Here is a 16,866-nt window from a genome sequence, read left to right as displayed (position 1 = left end):
GTTTCACACCGCACCCAAAATTACATGCTTTGCAGTTTTAAAGTGACACACACTTAAACTTACAATCATAGTTTATATATATTATTTTACCCAAACTACGTTAGGTAACCTATGTTATTCCTAACAAGTAGTCTGTTGAGTTGTTAGATCAAATCTAATTGTCCTGACCTATATATCCAAGGAAGGAATTAGTTTACTATTTTTTTTTCTAAATATTAATATGGAAAAATGTGTTGGAATTATTTCAAACACATATAAGAGATCAATTGTTTTAATAGAGCAAGGAGTACTATAGTCAAAACTTTCCTCAATTATTGAATGTCCCTGAATGCACACTTCATATAATTGGCAATGTAGTTTAAGGAAAGAGTGCTAAGTAGTAGACCTTAATATCTAATATCTTAATACCTAAGCCTAATGTTTGATTTCCATTAATTATTCCAAAACAACAATAAGATTAAGAATTTTCTCCTCAACCCCTTCAGAATTTACTTGTGAAATCTTGAAGAATCTTCCAATTTCAGCTATATAAGATAAGGTATCAAAGCCTAATCCTCCAATGATAGCCATGAGATTTCTCTGGCTATCACATTTGTAGTTAGGGACAAATTCCTGCGATTTGAAAAGCAACTCCAGGGTGGAGCAATAGGTCATCCTTGGGCTGTAGTAGCTGTCATAGATGTGGAACCCGAGAGTGATGCTAGGTAAGATCTGGGAGTCCTCATTGATCTCCTTCACAGCAAAGGCCAAAGCAGGGACATGCTGGTAGAATTTGGTTATTACACTGCAAATAATTTAAATCACCCAGTTCAGAAAGGAAGTTGACAGATTGTATAAGGTGGCATCATTTCTATGCGAATAACAAACATTTCTTTATCTACTGGAAATAGGAAAATAGTAGGCTTTCTAAAATGGTCAATCATTTGAACAAAGTTCAAATTTACTTTTTCCACAGTATTTCCATGTTTGTAACAAGGATGTCCTACTAGAAGTGCTTTTTTTTCAATTAACCCTTTTTTTTAAACACCTTTTTTTAAAAAAAAAAAAAAAAAAAAAAAACTTTAAACCCTTTTTTCCTTTTAACAGGTATGAGTCATTTATTTTATATATATAAGGAGTCCTTGGTGCTCTCTGAACTTGCTTGTTTTCTTGCAGATATTTCATTACCCTAAATAGATGACATCATCAGTGCTAGTCATAGGACTGATGATGTTACTTAGTTAGGGTAGCACTAGCACTGATGATGTTACCTAGTTAAGTAAATGAAACATCTGTAAGCAATAGCACTTAGCACTTAGACTTGTATACTACTTCACAGTGCTTTACAGCCCTCTCTAAGCAGTTTTGCAGAGTCAGCATATTACCCCCAGCAATCTGGGTCCTCATTTTACCCAACTCAGAAAGGATGGAAGGCTGAGTCAACCTGGAGCTGGTGAGAATTGCCAAATTGCAGGCAGCTGGTGATCAGCAGAAGTAGCCTGCAGTATTGCATTCTAACCGCTGCACCACTGCAGCCCATTAAGAAAACAAGAAAACTCAGAGAGCATCAAGGATCTCTCATTACAACCCCAAGGTACAAATATTCTCTTTTATTGGTATTATATATATGTTTTGTGAAAAGTGACAATGCAGAACAATTTTTAAAAATTTATCTTAAGCCCACTAAGTGTTCTTTAAATGATTTCCTGCATAAAAGTTTTGTACATTTTCTGACATTAAGAATATTACTTTTCTGACATTAAGAATATTACTTTATTTTCTTTATTTCTTCTCCAACAACTACAAACATTTGAAAGACAGAGAAGGCTTAAAAAACAGTTAAACCCTACATTTATGCTGATGCATAAATATTTACTCATATAAAAAGTTTTGGGGAAACTGAGTAAGATTAGCAAAAGAAATAAAAATCCTTACAGTGGTAAATTGTAAGGTTTTATACGAGGATGTTCCTTAAATTTAATTTCACAGAAGTGGTAAAAGATGTGGGACATCATCCCACCAATGACAAGGTTACCAGGCTGGTAGCACTCATGTGGAACAGGGAAAGCATCACTTGCTGGGCAGCTCCAAGTTACTATTTTCTTCACTAAGAACACCAGAAGGAGCAACATCTTCACTTTATTGTTCTGGCAAAATGTCTCTGTCTTCCATCTTATCCTATCCTATCTCAGAGGGAAGTTTGTGTAACTTCAATGATTAATCCAGTGATTAATTCAATATTTACATCTGAGAGTGCACTTAATCAGAAAATCCACCATTGTCTATTTGAAGATCTATGAGAGTATAAATTTGTGTCTCAATAACATCAGGATTTGAACAGATATTCTGGGAGAGAACAGAGAGAGGCAACTTATAGCAAGAACTCTGACACAGCCATTATTACCCATGTGCCAATATTGCTATGATTCAACTTTATAATCATACAGATCTGTTAATTGTTGTTGAATTGAAATAGCCTTCTGGGCAGTCTGTGTTGTTTTTTCTAAGAAAATATAGTGATTCCTGTAGGAGATAATTATTTTGTTTTTGGTCAAAGAAGACACGGATGGAGTTGAATGTTTTTTTAAACTGCTACCTTCTTCATCCCTATACAGTTACAAATAAAATGTATAGGGAAGGTTGGCCATACAAAATAAACATGATTTTTGAAATTCATATTATTTTTCACAATAGAGTGGTGCAGTGGCCTAGAGGTTACCACCTCTTGCCTCACAATCAGCAAGCTGTGAGTTCGATCCCAGGTAGAGGCAGATATTTGTCTCTCTGGGCCCAATGAGAATATATCTGCTAAAGAAAGCTCCACATTGGTGACAAGAAAAGCATCCGGCCATTAAATGCTCTGCTAGCTCCATTCAGTTACCCACCTTGCAAGGGATTATGGGGTGATTAATTGATGATGATATTATTTTTTCACAATGAATGATAAATACAGTCCATCTTCCTTTGCATAGTGTTAACAAAAATGCATAAATGCCCCTCGTCATTTTAAGAGTTTTCCATGATTTATTTCCCCATTCCCTCTAGAAGGGTGGGGGCTACCTCTATTGTTTCCACAATGTATAGGTTGGTTGACATTTTTATTTACATTAGTTATGACATTGAGTACATTTTTATTTTATTTGAAAAGGGACAGATGTCTGTAGCCTTTGATCTTACTGTGGGTGGGCTTGTAACCTTTTAGAGATCAATTCCAGCAGAGGTTTAACTCCTTAGTAAAATTTGTGATCATCTACACCTCTCAATTTCCAAAGAGAGGAAAGCTGTTCTCATATTTTTTTCTTTCATTTTCCCTCTCTCCCATCCCTTCCTCATTCACAGTATTATATTTCATTTTGATGTCATTGATGAACACAACAGTATTGAAATCTCACACATTTAAATTGATCAAGCATGAATTTACTGTAGAGATCTATTTGATCCCTTAAACTATCTACTATTGACTTCACCCCATTCCTAAGAGGTCTATAAGGGGCGTGCATTAGTGTATAATTGTGACTACTGTCCCTGTCCTATTGTCCCTAATTATTCATACCCATTTCCTGTATTCATACTGAAGTTTATTCTTATACCTATTAACTTGTAAGCAATTGACAAATCAACTCAAATAAATAAATAAAACATTTATTTGAAATATTTCTCTTCAGATCATCAGTTTAATGGTAGAAGCCATCGCTCTGTTTTACTGTATAGAAACACAGAGGAAAAAAAAAACTCTCTCTGCATGCTTAAATTTGGAAAAGGTTTGCTCTGGGGCACCAAAGAGTTGCTAACCCAAAATATAAGTACAACACAAGATCAAAGAATGATATATTAATATAGATAAATAACAGAAGATTTCTTGGACAATTTCAACCTTCACTGCATCCACTCATCTCTTTTTGGTCCAATTTGGTTGAAGTTGAAATTTGGTTTACCAGCTATTTCCCCCTTTCTCCCTATTCTCTTTTTCCTAGCAGCCCTCTAAACTAAAATTCTCAATTGCTTTTAATTCCAACTGTATACTTAACATGGGAGAACATTATCAAATAGAGCTCAAGCAGATTATGGGAACAATGGAGGAGGGAATATCTTGGTGGGCTTTAATGGCCAAGAGGTTGAACTGGTTACAGTAATTAAGAAAAGTGATTTCTAGTACCTCCTCCGTTCTTTGTAAGAGCCATGATGGCTCAGTGGTTAGAATACAGTATTGCAGGCTGATTCTGCTGATTGCTAGCAGTTCAATTCTCACCGGCTCAAGGTTGGCTCAGCCTTCCATCCTTCCGAGGTCAGTAAAATGAGGACCCAGATTGTTGGGGTTCTCTTACCACTTACCACTTATGGCTGTAAAGCACCATAAAGCAGTATATAAGTCTAAGTCCTATTGCTATCTTTTCTTTGAAATCTTTGTCTGTTAGCTTAATTTTGGATATTAGGCCAGAGGCAATTTCACTACTACTATACATAAATCAACAATGTTATTAGTATGGTGACACAATGGTTATATAGATGTGACATATGGGAGATTTGGGGAAATTAGTCATGTGAAAAATGCAAGAGAACAAATACCAGGAAGCAGAATTTCCCACCTGCTTTCCTGGACTAGCTGTATTTTGTAGCAGTTAAGTACCACGGAAAAAACAGAAGTCAGAGAGGAAGTTCAAAAATGAAAGAAGCCTCCCTTTCTGATCCTTACTCCCTTTTTGCTCTCAAGTCAAACTAAGGGTTGGACTACATGGTTCTTTCCAACTCTGTTAATCTGAATGTGAAAAAAAATATACTAGTAGCACCAAGACACTTTCAGGTTGAAAGGATTAGCTGGTGATCTGGGGATGCCCAGTTGGGGGATGTGTTCATGTCCCTGGCAGGAGCTAGAGTGAAGGAGAAGAGCTCAACCCCACGCCATGGCAGCTCTCAGGACTCAAATGTGAGCTTGCTAAACTCCTGGCCAGCATTCCAACCACTTGAGTCAATGTTTCTCCAATTACTATTCTTTACAATGTATGATTATGGACTCAAAATGAACCAAGTACTTTTCCAAAACATTTTATAAAGAAAGATAATGAGCATGGGGATGTTTGCTGAAAGAACTGGATGGGTGACATAAGGCTGTGAAAATCTCATTTTTCCTAAAGAAGGGATTGTGGATTGCTTAACATGGATTAAAAACAAGTTAAATCTTATATAGAAGAATACATCAATTTAAAATTTGAAGGGAAGGAAGTTAACAGGGCAGCAGGAGCATCCCCAGAGCTGCCATCTCAGATTTGGCAGTGGAGATCTCCAGGTTTATGGTACTGAGGGACTTCAATCTGCTTGGCATGCTGCTTAATCTTGGAAACAGTTTAGGAGTTCAAGGCCATCATAACAGTTTTGAATCTATCCATGCCCAAGTCAAGACTGTGGTCACATTCTAGATTTGATCTTCTTGCTGAACAGTGGCAATATAATCTGTCAATTGCCTCTCTGTCATAGTAAGTCCAAAGACATAGTGGGCTTGAGATTCTCTTATGCTGGACCTATTCAAATCATCTTGCCTTGATGACAGATGGACCAGCTTCAAAGGTGGCATTCAGCAGGTTCTGATCATTCTGGAGAATCGGTACTGGAAATTTTTGAGTAATTCAGAAAATCAACAAATCCCGCTTCTGGCTGGCTTTGTCCCCATCTATTCTCTGCCTCCTGAGTCCCAGCTGATCAACTGGGTCTTCTTTTGTTGCCCTTCACAGGAGAATGGAGCTAGAAAGCAGATTAGTGGAGTGAGAAGGAAATGGGATTTTTCCCCCAGGAGTGGGGAGGGAATGGAAGTTTTACAATATCCTTCCTCTGTCATGCCCACCAAGCCATACCCACCAAATCAAGCCATGCCAACCAAGAGATGTCTACAGAAATGTTAGTAAAAAAAAAATTGAATCCTACCACTGACCACTTAGGTTACACTGACTGCAACCTGGAATCAGAGAATCCCTGACACCCTGGACAGGACCCCACCAATGGGTCCTCTTCTACTCCATGAGCCTTGACACTCACTATGGTTAATGGAGGAGCTGAGGGTGTTGTAAAGGGATGACTAGTGCTGCTGGAGAAAAAGAATGAATCTGACCAACCAGAGGTCAGAGCTCTGATTAAAACCTACTTTATGGTGGTAGGAGCAGTGAAAAACCAATATTTATACACATTTATTGCATCTACAGAGTATTTGCCAATAACCTGTTCAATATCATCCAGTCCCTCCCCAGGAAGCAGATTATCACCGTAAAGATTGTGCAGAGGAGCAAAACCTGGTGGATCAGATTTCCTCTCAGTTTGAGTCCAAAGATGGTGCATGATGCTTGGAAAACAGATTTAACCTGTTATCTGGGAACAGTGACATTGGTGGACCTGATGAAATGGACAGGGAACTCAGGACAGTCAAGGATACTTCATTCATTCATTCATTCCACACAACTATAACACAACCTTTTCAATCTAATAATAAGAATAATACTTGACAAATTTCCTTTGACAGAAAGAAAAGCTTCTATATGGCTTTTGTACAGTCTTTTTATTCCTTTTGGAAAGCAGTTTATCTTATTGGGAAAGAACACAAGGTATGCTAATTCTTCTTTATGAGTGGCTTCTGGTGGTTGAGCTGTGGCTGTAAAACAATGATGTAGCACTTTGGCAAAAATATGCATCCCAGTAATGCAGTGCTGGAGGACAAGATAGAGAAGACCTCCACAGCTACCATTGCTTTTCCTTTAGTGCTTAGATAGGCTGGAAAGAAGGAGATCCATACGCTGCAAAAGGCCAACATGCTGAAGGTGATGAACTTGGCTTCATTAAAGGTATCAGGTAATTTACGGGCAAGGAAAGCCACAATAAAGCTGGCAATGGCCAAGATACCCATGTAACCCAAAACACAATAGAAGAAGGAAGCTGAACCCTCATTGCACTGTAAAATCACTTCTTGGAAATCTGAGTGCATGTCCAACTCAGGGAATGGGGGAGATGTTGACAACCAATAAGTACAAATACATACCTGGAAGAGGGAACAGGAAACTACAATAGAAAAACCCAATCTTGTCCCCACCCATTTTCTCATCTGAGATCCTGGTTTAGTGGCCATAAAAGCCACAACCACAGTGATGGTTTTGGCCAGTACACTAGAAATGGCTACTGAGAAGGTGATGCCAAAAGTTGATTGTCGGAGAAGGCAGGTCACTTTGCCAGGTTGGCTGAGGAACAACAAAGAGGAGAGAAAACAGAATTGAAGAGAAACAAGCAGGGTGTAGGTGAGGGACCGGTTGTTGGCTTTGACAATGGGAGTATCCCTGTGCTTAATAAAAGTTCCAAGCACCCAGGAGGTCAAGAAGAAGAAACAAAGAGCACTTGAGACTAAACTGATTCCTAAGGTTTCTTCAAAGGTTAGAAACACCACTAATTTCAGGATACATCTTTTCTTTTCCTTATTTGGATAATGAACTTCTGAACATTCAAAACAATCTTCCATATCTGGGGGAAAAAGTCAAGGAATTCATCATCCATGCATTTTATATTTCTTGTAATTACTTCTGAATGTGTGATAACTGTTATTCATTTTCATTTTTTTCTACTGGTTATCAGTGTGGTCATGTTTCTATGAAAATGCAGTTTTTCCTCAACTGTATTATTCAGGACTCATTATAAAAGAAAGAACAATGAGAAAGTTAATTATTCTTTGAAAAGCAATCCTTTCTAAAATTTTAATATAAAACATTTAAACTTTTCTCATTTTTTTTCAAAATATGAAGAAAAAAACCGTGATGATGGATATAAGACTTAAGTGACAGAAGCAAAAGTACTGACTCTGAGGAGGAAAACACTTTCATTCATTTAAATTCTTGTAACATTTCTCTTTCTTACAGAACAGGGGTGTCAAACTCGAGGCCTGGCAGCTGGATCTGGCCCACGGGGTGCTTTCACCTGGCCACAAGCCCACCCTGGAAACAGTGAAGGATGGGCCCATGGTGCCTCTGCTGGTGAAAATGGAGCTGACAAGGGCTGTGCTGAGCCATCCCAAGCTCCCTTTTACTGGCAGAGGGTTGCAAGAGACTGTCCCAACCAAAAACTGAGATTGGGAGCCTGTTTTTGCTGGCTATCGGATGCTTATTGTATATATTTGTTTTATTCAGTGAGATCACATGATGTATAACAGATTTTAGAGCAATGTTATAAGAAGTCACAAAATCACTTGTTTAGGCAGGTAGTCCTAACTAGAAAATTGAGTGCAATGTGATTTCAAGACAATTGCAATTAATAGTAAATTCCTTACAGAATGCTGGTCAAAAAGCACAAGTTCTTAAGCTTTTTGTTTTTTAGGAATTATTTTGTAGTAATTTCTACACAAGACTTTTGAGTTTGCAAAATCAATTTGCAAACACTCCTTCAAATTTCTTGCAGACAAGCCCCTTCCAAAAATGTGTGGTGAGCCAGAGCTATGAAGATAACAATTTTTGGACTCTAATTTTAATGGTTTTAATTCTTCATTCCAACATTTTAAATTGAATTATTTCTGAGAAAATTACTAATAAGTTACTTTTAATTTTAGTAAAGAATAAACTGAGCAAAATGATGTTTTCAAATCTCAGATGCAAAAAGATGGATGCTTCAGATATTTTTTTTTTACAGGAAAATGTAATGGGTAGCATCTGGATACTGGAAAACAAAATTACTTTTACTAGTGCAAAAAAAAAAAATATGTCATGCTGACTATGTTTTAAAAATGCTTAATATTTCCTGAGTTTATTCTGATATTTTGTTTCTGTAAAACAACCGAACTAATGCAAACAGTTTGAAAATATGAAAAACATATAAATAGTTATAGATCATAATAGGCTCAATGGATAGATATAGATATAGATGATATGATGATTGATGATGATGATGATGATGAAAGGTGATAGACAGACAGACAGACAGAGCGAGCCTCTATAGTTAACACTACCAGCCAGAATGGGCAAATTTTGACTCCTCAACAACAAATTGTGATCCATAGAAAATAGTATTCCAGTCTGAAGAACTAATTAAACAAGTAAGTATACTGTATGTGTGCTAACATAGTGTATTTGCTTAGATGTAGCTAATGAAAAATTAGTGGATTGTTGAACCTACCATTTTGATTTGAAATCTTCCCTTTGGGGCATGGAACACAATCATAGCAGCAGAACTGATTTCCCTCAATCCCTTTCTTCCAAAATCCAGGGAAACAAGGGTCATTGCATCGAGAAAATGGAGGAACCTGGTAACAAACATTAAAAGTGATATTTTAAACATAATTATTAATGTTTCTCCTTTATGAGGGGAACAAATCCTTGATTTCCTAAAGGGCTAGTGAATTAATTGTATCTAGTTGGATTTATACTACCCATTAAGAAGATTTTGAAATCACAAGGATGCACAAGTCTACTTGTACTGAGAAATATGTATGGTAACAAGGTTATTAAAATATGCAACAGCTATGATTTCAAAGAGAAATGCAAGCCAAATATGAAAATGTGGCTTTCATATTGGAATGTTATTATCTCAATTTGGTAAATGCTTCAGAAGACATTTGGACTAAATATGCCCATTTTTTTTCTTTTAAAAGCAAAACTTGTATTTATAAAGAAAATATATTCAATTTGGGATCAAAATGGATCAAAACCATAATGGAACAAATTATAGTTGATTTAATGTCTGCATACCAGATTAAAAGATGGGTGCCAGACAATAATGTCTTCATCAATGAATAATTCCTTCCCTTTTGGGGCCTGAGGATCTATCTTTCCAACTCTAACTCTCTGAAAGGATCTGTTTGCAAAAGGGATGAAATTAATGATGTCGAATCCACTCATTGCTTCTCCTTTGTCATTCAGGAATACTGTCTCACCAGCTGTATTGTTAAAAGAAATGTGTTGAAGAAATGGATGGAGCTACTTGAAAGAGAAGGAAAAAGACAGGGGATTGAAAAGATAACAATGGAAAGGTACATTCAAGTTTCATTCACACATTCTTCCCATTTCTATAATAATTATCAAACAAGTACATCTAAAAATTGATAATGAATATTTCAGAGATGTACTCTATTATTAAATACATATCATTTTAAGGAAGGCTAAAAAACAACCTCAAAGAACCAAAGCAGAATAAATAAAAAGAGTCTAGTATCTATATATTTCTTTGTATCCTCATTTTTTCTTTCTTAATTGGTACAAAACTATTTCAGAGCCTGGGATAGACAAATTTGGTTTAACCTGCTTTTATAAGGTGAGATTTGAGTGTTCCTCAATAGATAAAATAGAGAGAGATATTCTTACAAAGATAGCTTTTCAAGGTTGACTCAGCCTTCCATCCTTCCGAGGTGGGTAAAATGAGGACTCAAATTGTTGAAGGCAAGAGGCTGACTCTGTAAATCCTTTAGAGAGGACTGTAAAAGCACTGTAAAGCAGTATATAAGTCTAAGTGCTATTACTATTGCTAGTTTCCAAAGGGTGGAGGCCACAACTGAAAAGGACTACATTTTAGCAGATTAACAGAGTTGGAAGGCACCTTATAGGTCATCTATTCCAACCCTCTACCCAAGCAGGACACCCTACACCATTTCTGACAAATGACAGTCCAATCTCTTCTTGAAAGTCTCTGGTAATGAAACTCCCACAATTTCTGAAGGCAAACTGTTCCATTGGTTGATTTTTCTCACTGTCAGAAAGTTTCTCCTTATTTCCAGGTTGAATCTCTCCTTGATCAGTTTCCATCCATTATTCCCAGTCTGATCTTTGGGTGATTTGCAAAACAGGTTGCCCCCCTTCTCTCTGGGGAGCCCCTGAACTTCTGAAAGACTTCTATCATGGTCCTTCTCTTCACTAGACTAGACAAGCACAGTTCCTGCAACCATTGATCATATCTTTTAACCTCCAGTCCCCTAATCATCCTGGTTGCACTTCTCTGTACTTTTTCTAGAGTCTCAACATCTTTTTTATAGTGTGGTGACCAAAACTGGATGTAGTACTCTAGGTATGGTATTACTAAGGCTTTATAGAGTGATATTAGTCTGATACATCATATACATTCCTCTTGAATTCTGATAGCAACAGCTTCTCCACCTTAAAAGTTCATGAGCCAAACAGAAGTAACTTGGGATATTGGTTATTTTTGAAGGTGCCAAAATGGAAATGATCAAGGACTTCATTTTACCCATGTCTTACTGGGCAAACTATGTTGATTTCCTACACAAACCCTATTAATACATTAATCCTAATTTATATATCAGCTTCTCAATGATCATACATTAACTTTATTTTCCAAGCATAAAATGTGAAGGCTTTGCACAATTGGTTCAAAACATAATTCTGTGTCAAACGTTTCATTACAGTAAAAGAAGTGTCCAATGGAGAGAGAATACCTGCCAAGATTGCATATCTGGAAGCTCAGGATTTTTACTTATTGTAGTTTTTTTTCTATTGAAACGTAACATGTATAAAGCCTGCAAAGCATGAGCCACAGCATAAACAGCATTGTAGACACTGTAGCTGTGTCCAGTCATTTCCATTTCAAACACAGGCCCAGGAAGATCCTCCAGCTTCATCTCCCCAGTGCATGGTCTATTGGGCATTTCTTGTAATTCTGGTTTTGGAAATGAACAGTCAAATGATTGTTCCCAAACATTCTGCAGAAAACTATTTCTGTGGCCTGAAAGAGGATTTACAGTCTGAAGAAATTCCTTGAAACCTGCAACTACTCTTGAATGAATGGTGAAGGAAATAGCTCCATGGAACATCTGGAGATCTGATTTGATTTGAAGGCCTGAGAGTGTAAAATCAATCTGTGCCGTCATGAGCCACACCTTTCCAAGTAATGAAATTTTCTTATTTTCAGAATCTGCCACAAATGCAACACCTCTGAGAGACATTAAGGTCAATGATTCTCCATAGACAAGCAATGTCTTGACTTTGCTATTCATCAAATTAATGGAAATACTGGAAATTTGGAAATAAAGGTCTTCATAGTCTGCCATGTTGATGAGTTGTGGAAGCCATTGAATGAATGATGAGCAGATGCCATTTTGTGAAAATAAGAGCTCCATTTTCTGTAAGAAATTTTCTCCATTGCTGTTATCTACAGCAAAAATGCCAATCCATGTCCAACTAAAATGATGAAGCAGTTGGACAATCCCAACGAACTGATAGTCCTCTTTTGGGACCATGTAATAAAGTGAAGATTGTTTACTGGTCTGAAAAACTTGTTGGGCTAATGAGCCATAGGTCAGCTAAAAGAAAGCAGAATATTATTCTGTTCAATTGTTACCTCTGAAGTGATCTCTTCAGATCAAAGAGTCATGTAAATATATCCAAGGAAGGATATTTTTTTCCTGAAATTCCCCTAAATATAGAATGAAATTCTAGAAATTATTTCAAACTATTGTAATAGATTAATTTTGTCTCAACATACATCCACACAAAAATCACCACAACAACGGAATCCCCAATTATAACTTCAAAAAAGGCAACTATGATCTTATAAACAATGATCTCTCATCCCTTGATTGGCAATTTCTATTCTCAGGATGCAATACTGTAGAAGACCATTACAACATATTTTTACTTGAAGTCAAAAGAGTCATCAAACTATATGTACCATTAACAACTCCCAAAACCTGAAAAACAAATTACCCATAACAATAAGGAAGCGTCAATCCAAAAAGAAATCACTTTGGTGGAAAAACGAATCTGTTCACGTTGCCAACTTCAAAAGCCGATACAAAAATTTATGTCACCAAATAAAAACTGAATGCACCAATTATCACATTAGACAAGAAGAAAACCTTCTACACACCAATTCCACCCATGCTTTCTACAATTTTGTAAACAACAAACTAAAAGACTCAAGGTCTATCCCACCCTGAAAGGACCTAATGGTAAAGACTGCAACGATGACACTATTAAAGGCAACCTCTTTAACACATTCTTTGGCTCAGTATTTGTAAACAGCAATGGATCATGCCCAGTATTTCTTAGTCAAACTATAGACAACTTCAATGATCTAATACATATCGATTTTACAGAAGGCAATGTTGAAAAAGCACTGCGCAATCTGAAACCATCTCTATCTATTGGACCAGATGGAATATGTGGCTACTTCTTAAAAAAGCTATCCACTGCCATAGCCGAACTCTAAGCATAATCTTTGAAAAATCTTTCATGACCAGCTCCTTGCCAAAACTATGGTCATAAGCCATGGTCATCCCCATCTTCAAAAAGGGAGACCCCAGCCAAGTTGAAAATTACATCTCTTTATGCTGCGTCACTGGTAAAGTCATGAAATCAATTATTAACCAATTCATCATCCTCCATTTAGAAACAAACAACCTACTCTCTAATAAACAATTTGGTTTCAGGAAAAAACTATCATGTAATCTGCAACTCATACTGCTAAAACATATGGACTACACAACTCGATCAGGGCAAAGCAATAGACACAATCTACATAGACTTCTGTAAAGCCTTTGATTCAGTGGTACACAACAAACTACTCCTAAAAATACAATCTTACGGTATCTCTGGACACCTGCATAACTGGATAGAAGCATTCCTGTCAAACAGACAACAAATAGTCAAAATTGGGAGTGTCCTATCAAATTCTGTACCTGTCAACAGTAATATCCCCCAAGGCAGTGTTCTAAGACCAACTCTTTTCATAATCTACATAAATGACCTCTGTGATCGTATCAAGAGCAACTGAGTTCTCTTTGCTGATGATGTAAAGCCATTCAACACCACACACAATACTGCTACCCTTCAAAAAGATCTTGACTATGTATCAGAATGGTCAAACAAATGGCAACTTCAAATCTCAACAAATAAATGATCTGTCCTACATATTGGCAAAAAATAAATAAATCAGAAAATAAAACACAGGCTGAAAAATCAAGACTTTGTTGAGGATCCAAACTCTGTCAAGGATCTTGGAGTCATCTCTAATGATCTAAGTGCTAGAGCCCACTGTAAATACATAGCCAAAAAGGCATTAAGAGTTGTTAACCTAATCTCATGTAGCTTTTTCTCTGGTAATATTACACTAATAACTGGAGCATTCAAAACATTTGCTAGACCAATACTTGAATACAGCTCATCAGTCTGGAACCCACATTACATATCTGATATTAACACAGTTGAGAAAGTCCAGAAATATTTCAGAAGAGTTCTCCACTCCTCTACTCATTGCAGAATACCTTATGCCACCAGACTTGAAATTCTAGACCTAGAAAACCTAGAACTATGCTACCTTCAGTCCAATCTAAGTATAGTATATAAAAGCATACATTGCAATGTCCTATCTGTCAATGAATACTTCCGTTTCAACCATAACAACACAAGAGCACACAATAGGTATAAACTCAAGGTTAATCGCAACAGGAAAATCAACTTCAGCAACAGAAGGGTCAATGTCTGGAATACTCTACCTGACTCTGTGATTTCTTCCCCAAACCCCAAAAACTTTTATCTTAGACTGTCTACTATTGATCTCACACCTTTCCTAAGAGGTCTGTAGGGAGTGTGCATAAGCACATCAATGTGCCTACTGTCTCTCTCCTATTGTTTCTTTTATTTTTATATTTTATTTTTCTAATATGTATCCATGTATTCATAACTATGTTTGACAAAAATAAGTAAATAAATAAAAAATAAGATTAACTGTATAGTAGATCAATAGTTTTAATAAGAGCAGAAAGGACTATATTGAAATCTGCCTTCAAGAATGGATGATTTTGTACATTTTGGGACACTTCTATGATTGGCATTGTACTTTCAAAAAAAGGGCTAAGTACTTTACCTTAAGCCCTGCCGAAATTTGTATTAAAAATTGAACTTATATCTGATGCTCAGTAACAATGACACATATATTTTTTCCTCAATCCCTACATATTTACCTGTGGAATCTTGAAGAAATTTACAAGTTCATTTATATAAGACGATGTGTCTGAACCTAATCCTCCTATGATGGCCATGAGATTCTTCTGGCCATCACATTTGTAGTTAGTGACAAACTTCTGGGATTTGAAAAGCAGGTCCAGAATGGTCCGATAGGTCATCCTTGGGTTGTAGTAACTGTCATAGATGTGGAACCCAAGAGTGATGTTGGGTAAGATCTGTGAGTCTTCATTGATCTCCTTCACAGCAAAGACCAAGGCAAGGATGTGTTGGTAGAATTTGATTATTACACTAGAAATGATTTAAATATCTCCATTGAAAAATTTATGTAAAATTACATTATTTCTCTATGAATAAAAATCTATATCTCATGAAACTAGGAAGATAATCGCTTTCTAAAAGACTTAAACATTTGCAGAAAGTTCAAATGTACTTTTCTCAGAGAATTTCTATGATTTGCAGCCAATATTTGACCCCAAATATACCATAGTTTTTAGACAATATTTTCATGATTTGCAATGCTGACGTATTATAACAAATAAAAAGTTACTTTTTTCAAGCTATTACATTTATTTCTATCAATTTAACAATAAATAGCAAAGGCATAGATCCATTAAGTATCATTCATTGTTTCCATGTTTTGAGATGAATGATCCTGCAGATTTGTTTTAAATTTTTTAAACTCACTAAATGTTTTTTCCCAAAAAACTTATTGCACCAATCACCTCTTGGAATGACCTATTGATCATTCATTTCATGAGAAAAACTTTATGCAATGTAAATGAAACTATTTCTTCTCCACAACTACATTCCTTTGAGAAATGAAGAAAGGTTAGATTCCATAAAGAACTTATAGTTATCCTCAAATACCTTTTACTCATTTATGCAATGTTTGTGAATCTGGTTAGGATTAGAAAAGAGGGTGGGTGTGTGGATTCTTACAGTGGTAAGTCATAAGGTTTTAGAGAGGGATCATCCTTAAATTCAATTTCATTAAAGTGGTAAACAATGTGAGACAGTATCCCACCAATGATGAGATCACCAGGCTGGTACCACTCATGTGGGACAGGGAAGATATATTTTTCAGGGCAGCTCAGAGCAATTACTTTGTGCCCCAAAAACATCAGAAGGAACAACATCTTCACTGCATATTTAAGCTGAAAATGTATGTGTCTTCCATCCTACAGATAGAGAAGCATAGATTCCAATGAACAATATCTTCACTGCATGTTTAGGCTGAAAATATGAGTGTCTTCCATCCTATCCATAGTGAAGTATGGATTCCAATGGTTAATCAAATGATTAATCCAAGGTTTATATCTGAGAATGCAATGAAAGAGAGGATCTAACACTTTCTATCTGAAGATCCATGAGAGTGCAAATTCATATTTTGGCTATCACTAGAATTTCAAATAACACTTTGGCAGAAGAAAAGGAGGGAGGGAACTTGAAGCAATGGATCAAACAGACCCCTTATTCCCTCTTGTGCCAAACTCCCTGGGGCTCAAGAACTGCTTTAACATCAAGCATATATCTTGATGGCTGTTTTATTTAAACACCTTTCTCTACATCTTTTGATGTTTTGATGTAGCTAAAAAAAATATAGTAATTGCTCTCAGAGATAATTATTTTGTTATTGATGAGAAAATAAGTGACTGCTGGTTCAACTCCTTTTCAAATGAGCAAATGCTTATACTTGTAGTATAATTGAGATTAGTAATATGAAATTGACTTAATGAACCTTCTAAAATTATTTAGGTGGGGTGGGCAGTATAAAAATTTGATGAATGAAATAAAGTAAAATAATAAAATAAGAGAAATTCATATTCATTTCTTACAAAGGAATACAGCTCCTGTTTACCAAGTAAAATGAAAAGAGTAGTTGAACAAAGTAGAGGAAACCTTTTTATATATTAAGGAATGAAACATTAAGTCAATAAGTCATTTGAAGGAAGTCATCCAT

The 16,866-nt window shown here is 36.1% G+C and overlaps 1 protein-coding gene across 1 annotated transcript; it reads right to left on the bottom strand.

The window, feature by feature from the left end:
• Positions 1-6,551: 6,551 nt before the first annotated feature.
• LOC148124324 (vomeronasal type-2 receptor 26-like) lies at positions 6,552-16,336 on the bottom strand. Its single transcript, XM_087918435.1, has 6 exons — positions 15,846-16,336; positions 14,903-15,194; positions 11,378-12,241; positions 9,681-9,908; positions 9,109-9,235; positions 6,552-7,470 (listed from the first exon to the last, which is right to left on the bottom strand). Exons 1-6 carry the CDS (start codon positions 16,040-16,042, stop codon positions 6,572-6,574), a joined length of 2,607 nt encoding a protein of 868 aa, XP_087774561.1. The 5' UTR covers positions 16,043-16,336; the 3' UTR covers positions 6,552-6,571.
• Positions 16,337-16,866: the final 530 nt, after the last annotated feature.

This window comes from Pseudonaja textilis, chromosome Z, assembly GCF_049901715.1.
Source record: "Pseudonaja textilis isolate UNSWEBS1 chromosome Z, rPseTex1.2, whole genome shotgun sequence".
NCBI classification, from domain to species: domain Eukaryota; kingdom Metazoa; phylum Chordata; class Lepidosauria; order Squamata; family Elapidae; genus Pseudonaja; species Pseudonaja textilis.
The sequence above is the reverse complement of the archived record's forward strand: the minus strand, read 5'-3'. Positions and strand labels throughout refer to the sequence as shown.